The sequence below is a fragment of the Punica granatum genome, chromosome 1 (genome assembly GCF_007655135.1).
Source record: "Punica granatum isolate Tunisia-2019 chromosome 1, ASM765513v2, whole genome shotgun sequence".
Lineage (NCBI taxonomy): Eukaryota > Viridiplantae > Streptophyta > Magnoliopsida > Myrtales > Lythraceae > Punica > Punica granatum.
The window spans coordinates 6,921,396-6,933,982 of record NC_045127.1 but is presented as its reverse complement, the minus strand read 5'-3'; the positions used below and the strand labels follow the sequence as shown (position 1 = coordinate 6,933,982).

Here is a 12,587-nt window from a genome sequence, read left to right as displayed (position 1 = left end):
GATCATTGCATTGTGTAAAATGTAGAACGGCGCAAGAACTCACCCTTTCACGTTAGCATTCCACCGTGGAGCGGTCATATATACTCATTGGAGGCTTAATCACGTAAAAAAAGGTACCATATTTAGAGCGCTGCATGTCTAGCGCAATGCTTGAATCTCTAGCAAGGTTCGGCCTTACCAAAATCTTATGCCAAGTTTGAATGGTAAAAGTCGATGCGGCTTTATGCCAAGCACAAGTGGCTCACTTTCATTTCTTTTCATCGCCCTCCAATCCAAATAAAAGGTAAGCGATCATAACAGTCCTTTTTTAAGTAAAGCATTAGCGAATGTGATAGGGCATAATTTGTTGGCAACTTCTCACTAGAAGCCCGTGCCTAACTCAGTCCATACTAGAATGGGATTAAATAACTGTCCGACGGAAAGTGAAAATTTATCATGAAACTAGGGGACTAGTTACAATGTCATTGGTCTTCACTATAAAGCTTGGAATTTTTTGTGGACTTTCCACAATTTACAGGGACCGTAGATTTAAATAGAGGACAAAATAAATTCTTCTAGAAAAAAAAAGAGAAAAAGAATCCACTAAAATAAATTAAATTAAATGGTGCGTCTTGTCGTCCACGTCCACCCGTGGACTTCCATTATTTATTTATTTTTATCACTCAATGGATTTGGTTTGTCGCAGACACTTCTAGTCTTCTGCAACGTATCCTTATTCCAAAGTAGCTTTTGGAGACCCCCCAATCTAAAGATATGAATTTCGGAAACTTATGATGAGTTTGGTTTCATACTAAAATTTTAAAATTAAATTTTGATTTTGAAAAAGAATGGTATAAATGGGGTCCACCCTTTGACTTTATATGAGTTATGTTGTTTTGTTGTGGAAAAAAGTGATATAAATGGGCTCACTCTTTGACTTTGTATAAGTTATTTTGTTTTATAATGGGTAGAGTTGAATTAGAATTGTGATTCTAAAATATCACTCACAAACCAAACAAGGCACTAATAAATCTCGATTGATTCAGTTTAAGTGAGATCAAGCTCATTAAAATGTACAATTCTATCGGCGTGAATTTTTTCTAATCACAATACTCAGATTTATGACTTTATTTATACTAAAGAAAAATAAACAATCAATCACTAGAATCAATTCAGTTAAAGAAATAAATGAACTTTTTGAAAAGGTGGTTTGTATTGAAAAGAAAAGGCACAATTATTCTTCTCCAACATATGCATAAATATAATATATATTTATATGTGTACATATATATATATATATGTGTGTGTGTGCATGAATTTAAATATAAAGGATTTTGGGAGAAAACAGCATCAATTCCCTTGTTTTTCAGCGCCAAAACTCCACTACCTTCGGAGAACAAATTCACATTCTCATTCCCCATCACAAACACACACGCGCACGCACACACATATGTTTATGTATATATACATATCCACACAAATATTGCATATATCGTGGAATATTGACCAAACAATAAATGGTGTAAGTGGGAAGAACTCCAGAGTTTCGAAGAGATTCTTCCGCTGCGTGATTTGATGATGAACATTTTCAACAATCCAATGGTATTACAATCTCACGAGCTAATGATGTACAATAAACATAGAATTTTGGAACGACACAAAATAAAGTGCTTTTTCTATCACGATAGAAGTTCGTAAAGCTAATAAAACAAAATAAAAATCTTAATAAATAATAAAGAGATATAGATAGTCTCACAATGAATACTGAAAGTAAAAATTCTCGATTATATCTTACAGATTCACACGAAATGAAGTGCTTTGGTTTGTAAGCTTAGGTATTCTACCAATTTTTCTCAGAAAAAATTATTACAAAACGCAGACTGGATGGATTGGTCAGTCGTCACCTCTCCAATCAATGGCTATGTACTGGAGTAGTCTATTGGAAAGGAAGAAAGTGATAGAAGCCTAGCTTAGCTTAGATAGAATAGAAGAAAGAGAGTCCCAACTGTGCCCGTGAGCAGGCCAGTGACTGCTCAATTTCAATTGATGGACGGGACTACTCTCTAGTCTCGGGCTCTCCTTGTCTTCTTCGCAATCATCCTAACGATGAATTAAATGCCCAAATCTCGTACTCTCCCTCCCCCCTTCTCTCTCTATCTCTCTCTCAAATCGACATGTACAGCTTGTCTCGATTGAAAGTGAATGGTTATGAAGGGGTGAGATATGAAGAATTATCATACAAATTTATATAAAAATTCAGGTGGTGTTTGATAAGGGAGTAAGGTATAATTCTACTTAATTTTATGAGATGAAAACAAAAGTAATTGAAGTAATTTATTATTAAAAAATTGGTTGTGATAATGGTTAAAAATATATATGAGAAAATTTATTATTGAATTTTAAAATATATATATAAAAATTGACACGTCAGCAATACCGTTAAAAATTGACAGAAAACTTGACGCCAGAATAAATCTGGAACAACTTGCAAATCATGAGTTTTTTTGAATAATTTTTAAACCATTAAATATATTTGAGAAATGGGTCAAATCATAAAATATATGAACTTAAAACCCCTAAAAATAACACAACATAAAAGATTAAGAATATCAATTAAGAATATATTTTAAAAAATTGTTTATTAATTATCACTGCAGGGTTGTTTACATATGGTAATAAAAAATTAAGCGTATATTCAAAATATTATTTATTAATTATTATCACAGCACGGTTGTTTCGATCAGACTCCTTTGTTTTTGGGTTTGATTTTCTTTGTCCTTGAAAATCGCCAGAGAACCATTTGAGAAAAGAAAAACTGGAATTTTTGGAGCATTGGATTGGAGACAGTTCCCATTTACTAGAGGTTGGACCCCATCCCACAGTTTTCGGGCCTCTTGGACCGTTCGGCCCGGGACCGTAACTTCATGGGAAGTGGTGTCCAAGATTAGCAAACATCCTGTGAGAACAGTTGCACCGTGGTCTGCGACTTATTAGTGTGTGTTTTAAAACACGTCTTTGTATCCTCGCGCAAGTGAATGCACAGGTAAATGAGAGCGAATCTTCATCGACTACAAGAGGTTATGCGACCGCAAGTCGGTAACATTTTACTACTTACAATGTGGTGCATGTAGGCTGGAGGTTCATGTGTTAATCTCATAAGCGGTCCTGGACGATGCAGTCGCGCAGATTTTCCTCATCGTATGCAACAAAAGCGGGTTGTTCAGGAGCCTGTACTTGTTGGACCTACTAGATAGGTCTCGAGACTCGATTAGATCCAATTTTGTGATAAGCACAATCTGACTGTTGCAATGAACTAGCCTGCCCCCCCTGAGGCCAAGGCAAGCCTCAAGCAAACCTGGTTGCCCTAGCCTCATTCCCAGGATCTGGAGTTGAACTTCAACCAAGGTAAGTGGCAGAAATGAAGCAAATGCTCCAAATACAGATCAAACATAGTGTATCAACAAGCAAATTTCATGTCTATGGCTAAGCCTCAACTAAGAAAGCAGAAAAAGATCCCTCACTCTGAACAAGATTTACAGAAATCGGGAAATTTCTGAGAGTAGAATACAGAATCTTGGAACTGTTCATCGTTTTTTTTTTTATCGACAGAGGCAACGTACTACCGGCTTGATAAGAAGACTAGGACGCAGTTCTCCACTGAAGCTCGATCTGAATCTGCCCGTTCTTAGAATCGATAAGGTTGTACTTGGCATTGATTCTCTTGTTGCTCACCACATCGGACAAGTAGATATCAACATAACCCAGCGTTTCCTGATAACATCCAGAGTAAAAATGATCAGAAAACGGTCAGCAAGCAACTCTGTCCTGCAAGTTCTGACATCTATCATCTGTTTTCTTATTCTGCCACCTATGATATACGTGTTGATGGCAGTGCGACAATTAGAAGCATCAGCCTGAAAATTCACATCAGCAATAACTTAATTGACATCAGTTTCCTTAGGTGGAGAGAAGACTGTTTCCCATCTTTTTCTGCCCGAGAAAATCACAATTTTAGCTACATAGCTGACCAATGAGAACAGAGATATAGAACGATTTCCACTCAGAAACAGACAATATTCGACTAAAACGGCTGGCGTCCAAACATAGATGAATTGGTGATTTTATTGGAAGATAACAGTCTGATTCTGATTTTCAACCAGAATATAAGAAGTCCATACCTTGGGGTGCAGCAGACCGAGCCTTGAGGAGGTGCTGACAACTTCCACGTGGATTCGGTCATTAGCCGGTGGCTCCTCCAACATAAACTGGAAATCCTCTTCCCATCTCGGGTCTCTGTTCTTCTTCACCGTCTACAGATCGACAAGAAAGGTATTAAGCAGGTGGACAGGCGGGCAAGAGGGGGGGAGGGAAAATCCATAAACCTTAAACATCGCAGAAAATTGAGAGAGAGGAAGAGAGAGAGAGAGAGAGACATTAAGATATTCTTGCAAGAAACCAGTTATGGGAATAATTTACCACTTCAATGGTGTTCCAAAACAAAAGGCAAAGGTAAAAGTACATTTTTCATGCCAAGATTTATCTTCAAGGAAAGTTTTTCTCGCAAAATATATTTTCTCGAGTCTAATTCTACCATCACTGGCCATGGAAATTATGCTCTATTTTAGACCATGGACCCAGGCTAGAAATGTAATTCTCCTTGGACTTCAAGTAATATAATGAAATATAAAAGTATGTTCTAGCAAAAGAGTCATCTCATGTACCTTAGTCTTTCTCTCCTCTCCTCTGAAGAGTATACGAACATGAGGGTTTGTGTGGTGCTTCCCTTCCACATCCTGAGCTTCATGCACGATAACTACAAGCAATCCTCCACCAGTGGGAGTTCCTTCAGGAGCCTTCTCGACTGCATTCTGATCTTCAACATCCTTAGGAATCTCATCTTCCTTGAAAGGTTTATACACAACATCCACCACAAGCTCCCCACGATGCTTCTCATTCTGAGTATCATTTGGGTCCATGTTCTTAAGAAGAGGCACGGTCATCTCCTTTGGCTCTTCGGGTGTGAGCTCCTTCAATGGAATGACATTCATGCCCATCTTCTCATGTTTACCAACCTGACAAAATGAAAAAAAAAATGACTGGGTTAGATCAAGAATATGCAAACTTATACACATCCTATACACATGCAAACAAAAACTTTTCCGCCATTCTTCTTTTCTTTTTATATAAAGAACAGATATTCAAATGGACCCATAGTTCTGGTGATGTTGAAGGGTATGACGAAAAGAAGGGGAGGAAAAGCAACATAAGGACAGTCGATTTCCTTTGATACGAACATTTATATCCCCTCCCATCATATCTGCTCATATGGAGTAAGCGAAAACAGCTAAACAGAATGAACACATGTTCCATGTGCCATACATACCATCTGAAATGCCTAGATAGATAATCCTGAGGAAAAAAGAAAAGTTACATTCCCTCTTAAGTCGAGGCAGTTAACAACCAAGAGCAAATACCTGTTCCCAGTCATAGACAATAAACTCTAAAGCCTGAGATTCAGGGTCTTTGACAACCAAATTGAACTCCTCATTCCACTCAGGGTTCAGGTTACTGTGCTTCACAGTGGTCTTCTTAACAGATAACTTGTCTTCAGTAAGCTTTAGCTTAACGTAAGGGTCAGATTTTCCCAATAAGTCTTTCCTCTTGAGCTTCATGGCTCTCAAGACCTTTACACTGAGAATACCAACAGGTTTTTTGGCAGCCCTGCAAATTAAGCAAATTGGGTTAAATTCCGACGAAACGCTTTGACTTGATAAACAGGAAGTAATCTTAAAGAGGAATGCTTACTTAGAAGGATCCAGGATGGGTACTTGTAGGTACTTGGGCCACAGATACATATTTGCAATTTGATCTTTGATAAGCTCCTGGAGTAATAGCTAACATAAGATATTGAAGCCATATTGAATGAAATAAAACAAGCTAGAAAAGCAAGCATATCGTTCTTCTGTACAAATTTAAAACATAATTCCTGGTTCGTCAGTTTTCGTAAACCTCCTGTGAAGAACGATTTTTTTTCTTTTCCCTCCAAAAAAGCTTTGCATGAGACACAATTCACTAGATGTTCTATAGTCCAAGATATATGGTAATGGGTGGACTTACAAGTTTTTCTATTATTTTCCACATTCAGAAATAAAAAATCATGGTACTATGGGAAAATTTTAATTTCCACAATTTTTTTAAAAAAAGAAGAAAACGGGGACAATATTTTCGCATTTCCAAGAAATAAAGAGCCCAATTCCAGTGGATGAATATACTTAAATTATAAGAATAAGAGAGAGACATTATTACCTGTACAAATATACTTAATTATAAGAAGAAGAGAGAGACATTATTACCTGTACAAACCTATAAAGGCCAGGAATGGACATAGCATCTGCACCAAGCAACTTTAACCCAAAATCTATGTGCGGCTGCAAGGAGGGAGAAGAACAAATAAATTTCTCCTCCTTAAGGCAAGAAAATGTTCATAATGAAATGAACAAATAATTTACTGCGCACCTTCTCCATAAGAGAGACAAATATATTGGCGAAGCAAGGAAATGTCGGGACAAGAGGCTTCAAAGTGATACGAGGACAAGCAAACACTTGTAAATCAACTACCTGAAGTTCACCGAAAGAGAAAGATTAGTGTCCTTCATTGCTAGCCTCAAACTTCCTTATTCCAAAAAGAAGAAAAATAAACAAATCAGAGATGAACCGTGAAAATTAGAGGTTGAGCTGTTTATAGAGTTCTTAAAGAAAATCATAAGTTACCTGAACAGTGGCTTTCAGTCCAAAAGCTTTGGCAACAATAGTGATGTTAGGGTTCCCTGCCCATTTCATCGCCAGCTCCATTATCAACTCCTTCTCATCAGTAAGATAAACTTTCATCCCTTGAAAACATAAGGAATAACGTACATAACCACATTAACTTCAAGTTCACAGACAAATATAACACCTATAGCGACACACAATTGAAAAAAACAAATATATATATCCACATGATAATGAGCGAGTAGGAAAGAGAGTACGAGGAGGAGAGGAATCTACTCTACCATGAAAAGTGGGCGGCAAGGTGCCCAGTGTAAGAGTTTCAAATTCTACAGAGTCGATCTTATATTTAGGTATTTGCTCTGCAATGATGGGCTTCGCGATAGTCTTCACAGTCTTGCAAATGGCCTATACAGCATGATAAGATAGCTCAGACTTAGTAAGTGATCTACAAAGGTGTTAGTACAACAATGGAACTAAAATTGGAAAGATTTCCATACCACATCAAGGTAGGGCCACATGGTTCCCACAAACCTATTAAGCCAATCGACCTTGAAAATGAAAGAGTGGGATTTATCAGAGGGTTTACAACAAAAATAATGATAATATCTACATTCAGCATAACAACCATAATGAGCCACAGCTATAACCAGAACAGCAACCAGAGAATGAATATCAAGAAGAGCTTACCCGATCATAATCTGGATTTTTCACCCACAGGGGTATCTCCGGCATCAAACGTTGCAGAGACTTCGTATCTTGCTCGACCAGAGGGCGTACTTCCGGGTCCTAAAATTTCCAGTGGTTGGAGAAACTAATAATAAGCCCTTCGATTTGAGAGAAATTCAGGGGAGATAATGATTTGCATTCATCAGGGGGCAAAGATCAGACTCATTTTGATCAGTCATCCAATCGATCTCACGACATTCACTTTCCCCTGTTAATAACCTAAAGCAGCTACTAGCTAGGGGAAACTACAGCATATCAAACTTGCACAGAACGAAAGGATTGAATCTCGTAATCATCCCAGAGAGCCTAATACCTTCCCCTACCGATATCTGCATAAACGGCCGCCGTTCGACTTTAACAAGCACAACATAAGCTCTTCGGAAGCAGGGGAAAAGATTCACACAAACAAGGAGGAGCTGAAATAGGTTTAAAAGCAGGGAAGTAAACGAGAGTTGCAGGGAGTAAAGGAGCTGACCTTGACGTCAGTAGGCTGGAAGTATATGAACATGTAGTACCCGATCAAAAGCCCGATGGAAGTCCCCACTCCAAACCCACAGAACCCCAGAACTGTACTCAAGAAACCCATCTTCGGAGCGGAAAGAACTCGCACCTCGAAATCTCCGAGAACGAGAGAAGCAGGAAGAGAACAAGAAAAGAATCGACCCCTTTGAACACTGCCTAGCGGGCAGCAGAACCCAGAAAAGGGAAAGAATCAGAACCCATTAAGCACCGTATCTCGAATCCCACTGGTTAGAAAAATCTAAGAAAGAGGAGCTCGAGAACAACAGAGGGGATGGGGAAATCGTAGGGTTGTTGGGTGGGGTGGGGTGGAAGAGAGATGAAAGGCCGCAGGTGGGTTCTTATCAGAATGGCTTCCTCTGCAATAATGGGAGCATTTACTCTCCGCGGCCAATCATTCTTACGTTTGAGCAATGACCCGCTGAGCTTCCCACTGCAAGCAAGATGGGAAATGGGAAGAAGAAAATGGAAAAGCAGATGAAAATTTTTGAGGAGAAAAGCAGGAGAAATTCCGATGTGGCAAGCGCGGGTGGTCCGTGGGTTAAGTGTCGGTAACGCCTCCTCCTTGACTTGTAGGAGGCGTGACTTGCCGAGACCGGAAAAGGTGTCGATTCGTTACCATCGTACCCATTCTTTTAAATTAATTCGATTTTATCCCCTAAACTTTTCTTCTAGTTCCAGTTGTACCCATATTTTTTTGCATCAGGTGGGTCAACAAATCAACCCATCTTGGTAATGCCTTAAAAACTGTCGATATCGCTTGAAATTCCTGAGATGCTATCATCGAGTCTGAATAAGTATCGTAGTCTGCAATTCCGTTCGCTGCATTCAATAACACTAAGTTGAACCAATCCAATATCGTAGTCTGCAGTTCCGTTCGCTACATTCAGTAACACTAAGTTGAACCAACCCAATACTCCTTTTTAAACATATATATATATATATATAGGAATTCAAATTGAAGATGGTCGATCGTGATAAACGAAATTCAAAGGAGAAAGTTGAGATGGGAAGCGAACATCAGGGGTGAAAACGAAAATGACTCCATTCATTTTATGTTAGTTGGAGCATTAACTGCTGGGCTACTTTTATTTGGACAAGGGTCCACCAAGCCAACTACAGTGTGGATAATGAGATTCGTAAACTTAGTACAATTAAATAAAAATTCTAATAACTAAAAATGTAACACTTTTATTTGATTATGCAGTTAAAATTATAAAAAATTTAACTTTAACTTTAACTCAACACACTACGTAATAAAAATATACATTTTTTAAGTTAAAAATTTTAACTTTAACTCAACACACTACATAATCATTTGTCATTTTCCACAATCAAAATCAAAATTATTTTAACTCTGAAACCAAACGCACCAATCATAGTCTCACTAAGTATTAAATTCAAAATATTTTAATTATCATATAAAAGCGTGAATCACTATGTTATACTCTCTTTTTTTTATTGTTCGTACATTATTTACTAACTTTTAGTAGAAAATAACTTTTTATTTTTATAATATTGGAAAAATCAATTATTCGAATTTGGTCGGGATATTTTTTTCCCCATTTTTGGCTCCCATTGCTTATGGATGGCTTCCCCCTTTGTCAGGTTACTTGGGTCCCATTGCCGACATTATTTGCTTTGGCGGACATTATTATAAAGACTGATAATAATACCGGTTCTCTTTTCCTATAATTAATTATTTTTTCAAATAACAAGCGGTTTTCTCGGTTTGTCTCATTTCATTATTTTCGTAAACCCTCTACAAACTCATAAAATAAGCAAATATTTGTTGTGCTTGAAGGACGATGCGGTTCTACTATGATCTATTTATAACCCCTTATTTATTAATTGCATGCTCAAGCGAATTAATTATTAATTAGTTACTAAATGAGGTGAGTGACGATAATCTGCATGCCCATTTGCATTATTAGAAATCAACCGTTCATTAAATTCTTCATTAATATTATTCGGTGGAATCTAATGGATGCATTGTCGTTTAAATGAAAATTGGGAAAGGGAAGGGCAAATGACGAGCTAGCGAAGATAACATAGAAGAAAAGTTGGAGCATACTATATAGATGAAAACTAAGGATGCTTTGTTTTTCGACATAGTTTCTATCGAATTTTCTTCGTAAACTTACTTTGAATGACATTAAAGCTCATTTTACTGAATTATATCATTTTAATTGATTAGTAATTCTATACAAGGGTGAAAGATCTCGTATCGTAAAAAGAAGTAACATCTTATAATGATATCATAATATACAATCTAGTCGTATTTCCTTTGAGAATTTAAGAAGGTATTTAATTTTCTTTTATAATTTTCATTATCCGAATCGGTGATTGACTTTCAAATACAACTCGTTGGAACTTTAGGTATAACGCATACTGCATATGTGTCTCGATCCGGCTTTGCCGTGTACCATGGTCCATGGAAGGACCATCTCATGTAGCCTCCATATAAGTCCAATATTGTCAGCATTTCCTTTCTTTGTTCGATTCTCTATCGTTCAAGGTGAGGTCGAATTCATCGCAATTTGGGAGTTTCCACTTATTGATTGTGAAATTGAACAGAGTATGGGCATACTCCCCACCCAAGTCCCATCACAAAAAGTTAAACATTGAGGGGGCAGATGGATAAATTTCTGAGGCCCGTGGAACATACATACATATACACATCTATATTACAGGGCTAATTACGTAAAAAGGAGAGACATTTATTCAAATTTTCAATTTTAGCGTGACTTTTTAGAAATAGTAAATGAACGACCTTTTATTTTAATCTTAAATCTAATATACCGTTAAATATTCCATTAATTCTAACGGTATTGACTGGCCGAGCATTAACGGTGCCACGTGTCATCATATTATTCGATGAGTGGACCCCGCATTTTTTATTAAATAAAAAATGCGATTTTTTTTAAAGAAAATAAAAAGAAAGGGAAGGGTCGGGCTGAAGCTAAGGAGGAGGGGAGCCGGTTGGTCGGCGGCGATGGTCTCGATTGTGGCCACCCCAACCAATCGGGGTTGGCAGCCATCGTAGAGATCGGTGCTGACCCCAATTTTGGTTTGTTGGGGGGTGATCGCAATTGGGGCCATCATTGCCAGAATCGAAGGAAACCAGAAATTGGAGCTCCTTAGATTCCAGTGGTGGTAGCCCCGATTGCAGCCTGCTGGACCCCTTCCTTCCTTTGCCTTCAGTCGACCCTTTCCTTTCCTTTTTAAAAAAAATTTCATAATTTTTTTAAATAAAAAAATATGGGGTTCACTAATCGAATAATATGGTGACACGTGACACCGTTAATGCCTAATCGGCCAATACCGTTAGAATTGATATAATATTTAATGGCGTACTAGATTTGAAACTAAAATGAAAAGTCTTACATTTCTGTACTATTTTTGAAAGGTCGTGCTAGAGTTGAGAATTTGAGCAAACGTCATGTCTTTTTACGTAATTAGCTCTACATTATATATGGTCCGTCCAACATGACAAAGTGTTACAGTAACACATTTAATACTTTCAATCAAAGTATTTAGTACTTTTAATACTCGTGATTAATACATGTGCTTATTAGTATTTCGGTTCAAATTTGTAGTATCCTCACAAATAGTAAAAATATTAAATAATTGAACTGAAATACTAAATACTTGAATTGAAGCACCAAATAAGTTATTACGATACCATATCATGTTAGAATTTCCAATAAATATGGGCTATTACATATACTGGTAATTGAGGATGAGCTAAGGGAACTTAGAATTGCCCGTTGTGGTTGGGCCCGGTTATTGTGAAATATCTCTTTTATTTGATCTGATCATGTGATGCGATGGGGGTTGATGGGAATCATGTGGTCGTACATCGTAGTTTTAGTTTTTTTACCCTCTCAAAGAGATATTCGAGACAAAAACCTTTTAGCAAACATGAATGGCCCTTTATTTTCAGGGTTAAAATCATAAAGATTTTAACTTTAACTTTAACTCAACCCACTACACAACAAAAATACACATTTTTCAAGCCAAAATTTTTAACTTTAACTTTAACTCAACACATTACACAATCATTTGTCATTTTTCACAATCAAAATCAAAATTACTTTAACTCTAAAACCAAACGCACTAGAAGATTTGGATATCGTTTACATATCCGAAAAAATAAAAATAATAGTAAAATATGGATATGTTCTAATTAGTATGGCTTTCATTGCATTTCATTGTATTTTTATGTATCTTTCTTTAGGTATATATCATTTGGTATCTAGAAGTTTTACAATGATTCGACTAATTTAGATTTGAGTTCAGGAGTAAAATTATTAAAGTCGTGAATTTTCATTGCATTGCATTTAAAGTACGATATTTTATCCAATGATATTATGTTACACAGCTAATCTAAATTAAATTATATATAAAAAAGAAAAAAAAGAGTTTTTTTTATAGATAAAAAAAGAAAATTTTCGATGGGTTCTGCAACTAGTGTCAATGTTATATTTTCTTTTTTTCTGATAGATAAGAAAAAAGAATATGAAATGCGTGGATTTCACAGGTAGTCTTAATATTATATTAAATTAATCAGTTTTTGAAAATTATTTTCC

The 12,587-nt window shown here is 36.7% G+C and overlaps 1 protein-coding gene across 1 annotated transcript; it reads right to left on the bottom strand.

The window, feature by feature from the left end:
- Positions 1 to 3,368: 3,368 nt before the first annotated feature.
- On the bottom strand, positions 3,369 to 8,532 carry LOC116213517 (synaptotagmin-2). Its single transcript, XM_031548501.1, has 12 exons — positions 7,952 to 8,532; positions 7,438 to 7,536; positions 7,248 to 7,298; positions 7,032 to 7,155; positions 6,751 to 6,869; positions 6,496 to 6,597; positions 6,333 to 6,407; positions 5,785 to 5,861; positions 5,454 to 5,700; positions 4,701 to 5,051; positions 4,158 to 4,289; positions 3,369 to 3,750 (listed from the first exon to the last, which is right to left on the bottom strand). Exons 1-12 carry the CDS (start codon positions 8,060 to 8,062, stop codon positions 3,619 to 3,621), a joined length of 1,620 nt encoding a protein of 539 aa, XP_031404361.1. The 5' UTR covers positions 8,063 to 8,532; the 3' UTR covers positions 3,369 to 3,618.
- Between the last annotated feature and the right edge of the window lie 4,055 nt (positions 8,533 to 12,587).

Bases quoted from the DNA above. Each gene is read 5' to 3' on its own strand.
- LOC116213517 (XM_031548501.1), bottom strand. From the start codon at position 8,062: ATGGGTTTCTTGAGTACAGTTCTGGGGTTCTGTGGGTTTGGAGTGGGG. The intron at 5,701-5,784 runs GTAAGCATTCCT...CTTAATTTGCAG, and splicing joins CCCATCCTGGATCCTTCTAA to GGCTGCCAAAAAACCTGTTG. The intron at 5,052-5,453 runs GTATTTGCTCTT...TCATTTTGTCAG, and splicing joins TTGTCTATGACTGGGAACAG to GTTGGTAAACATGAGAAGAT.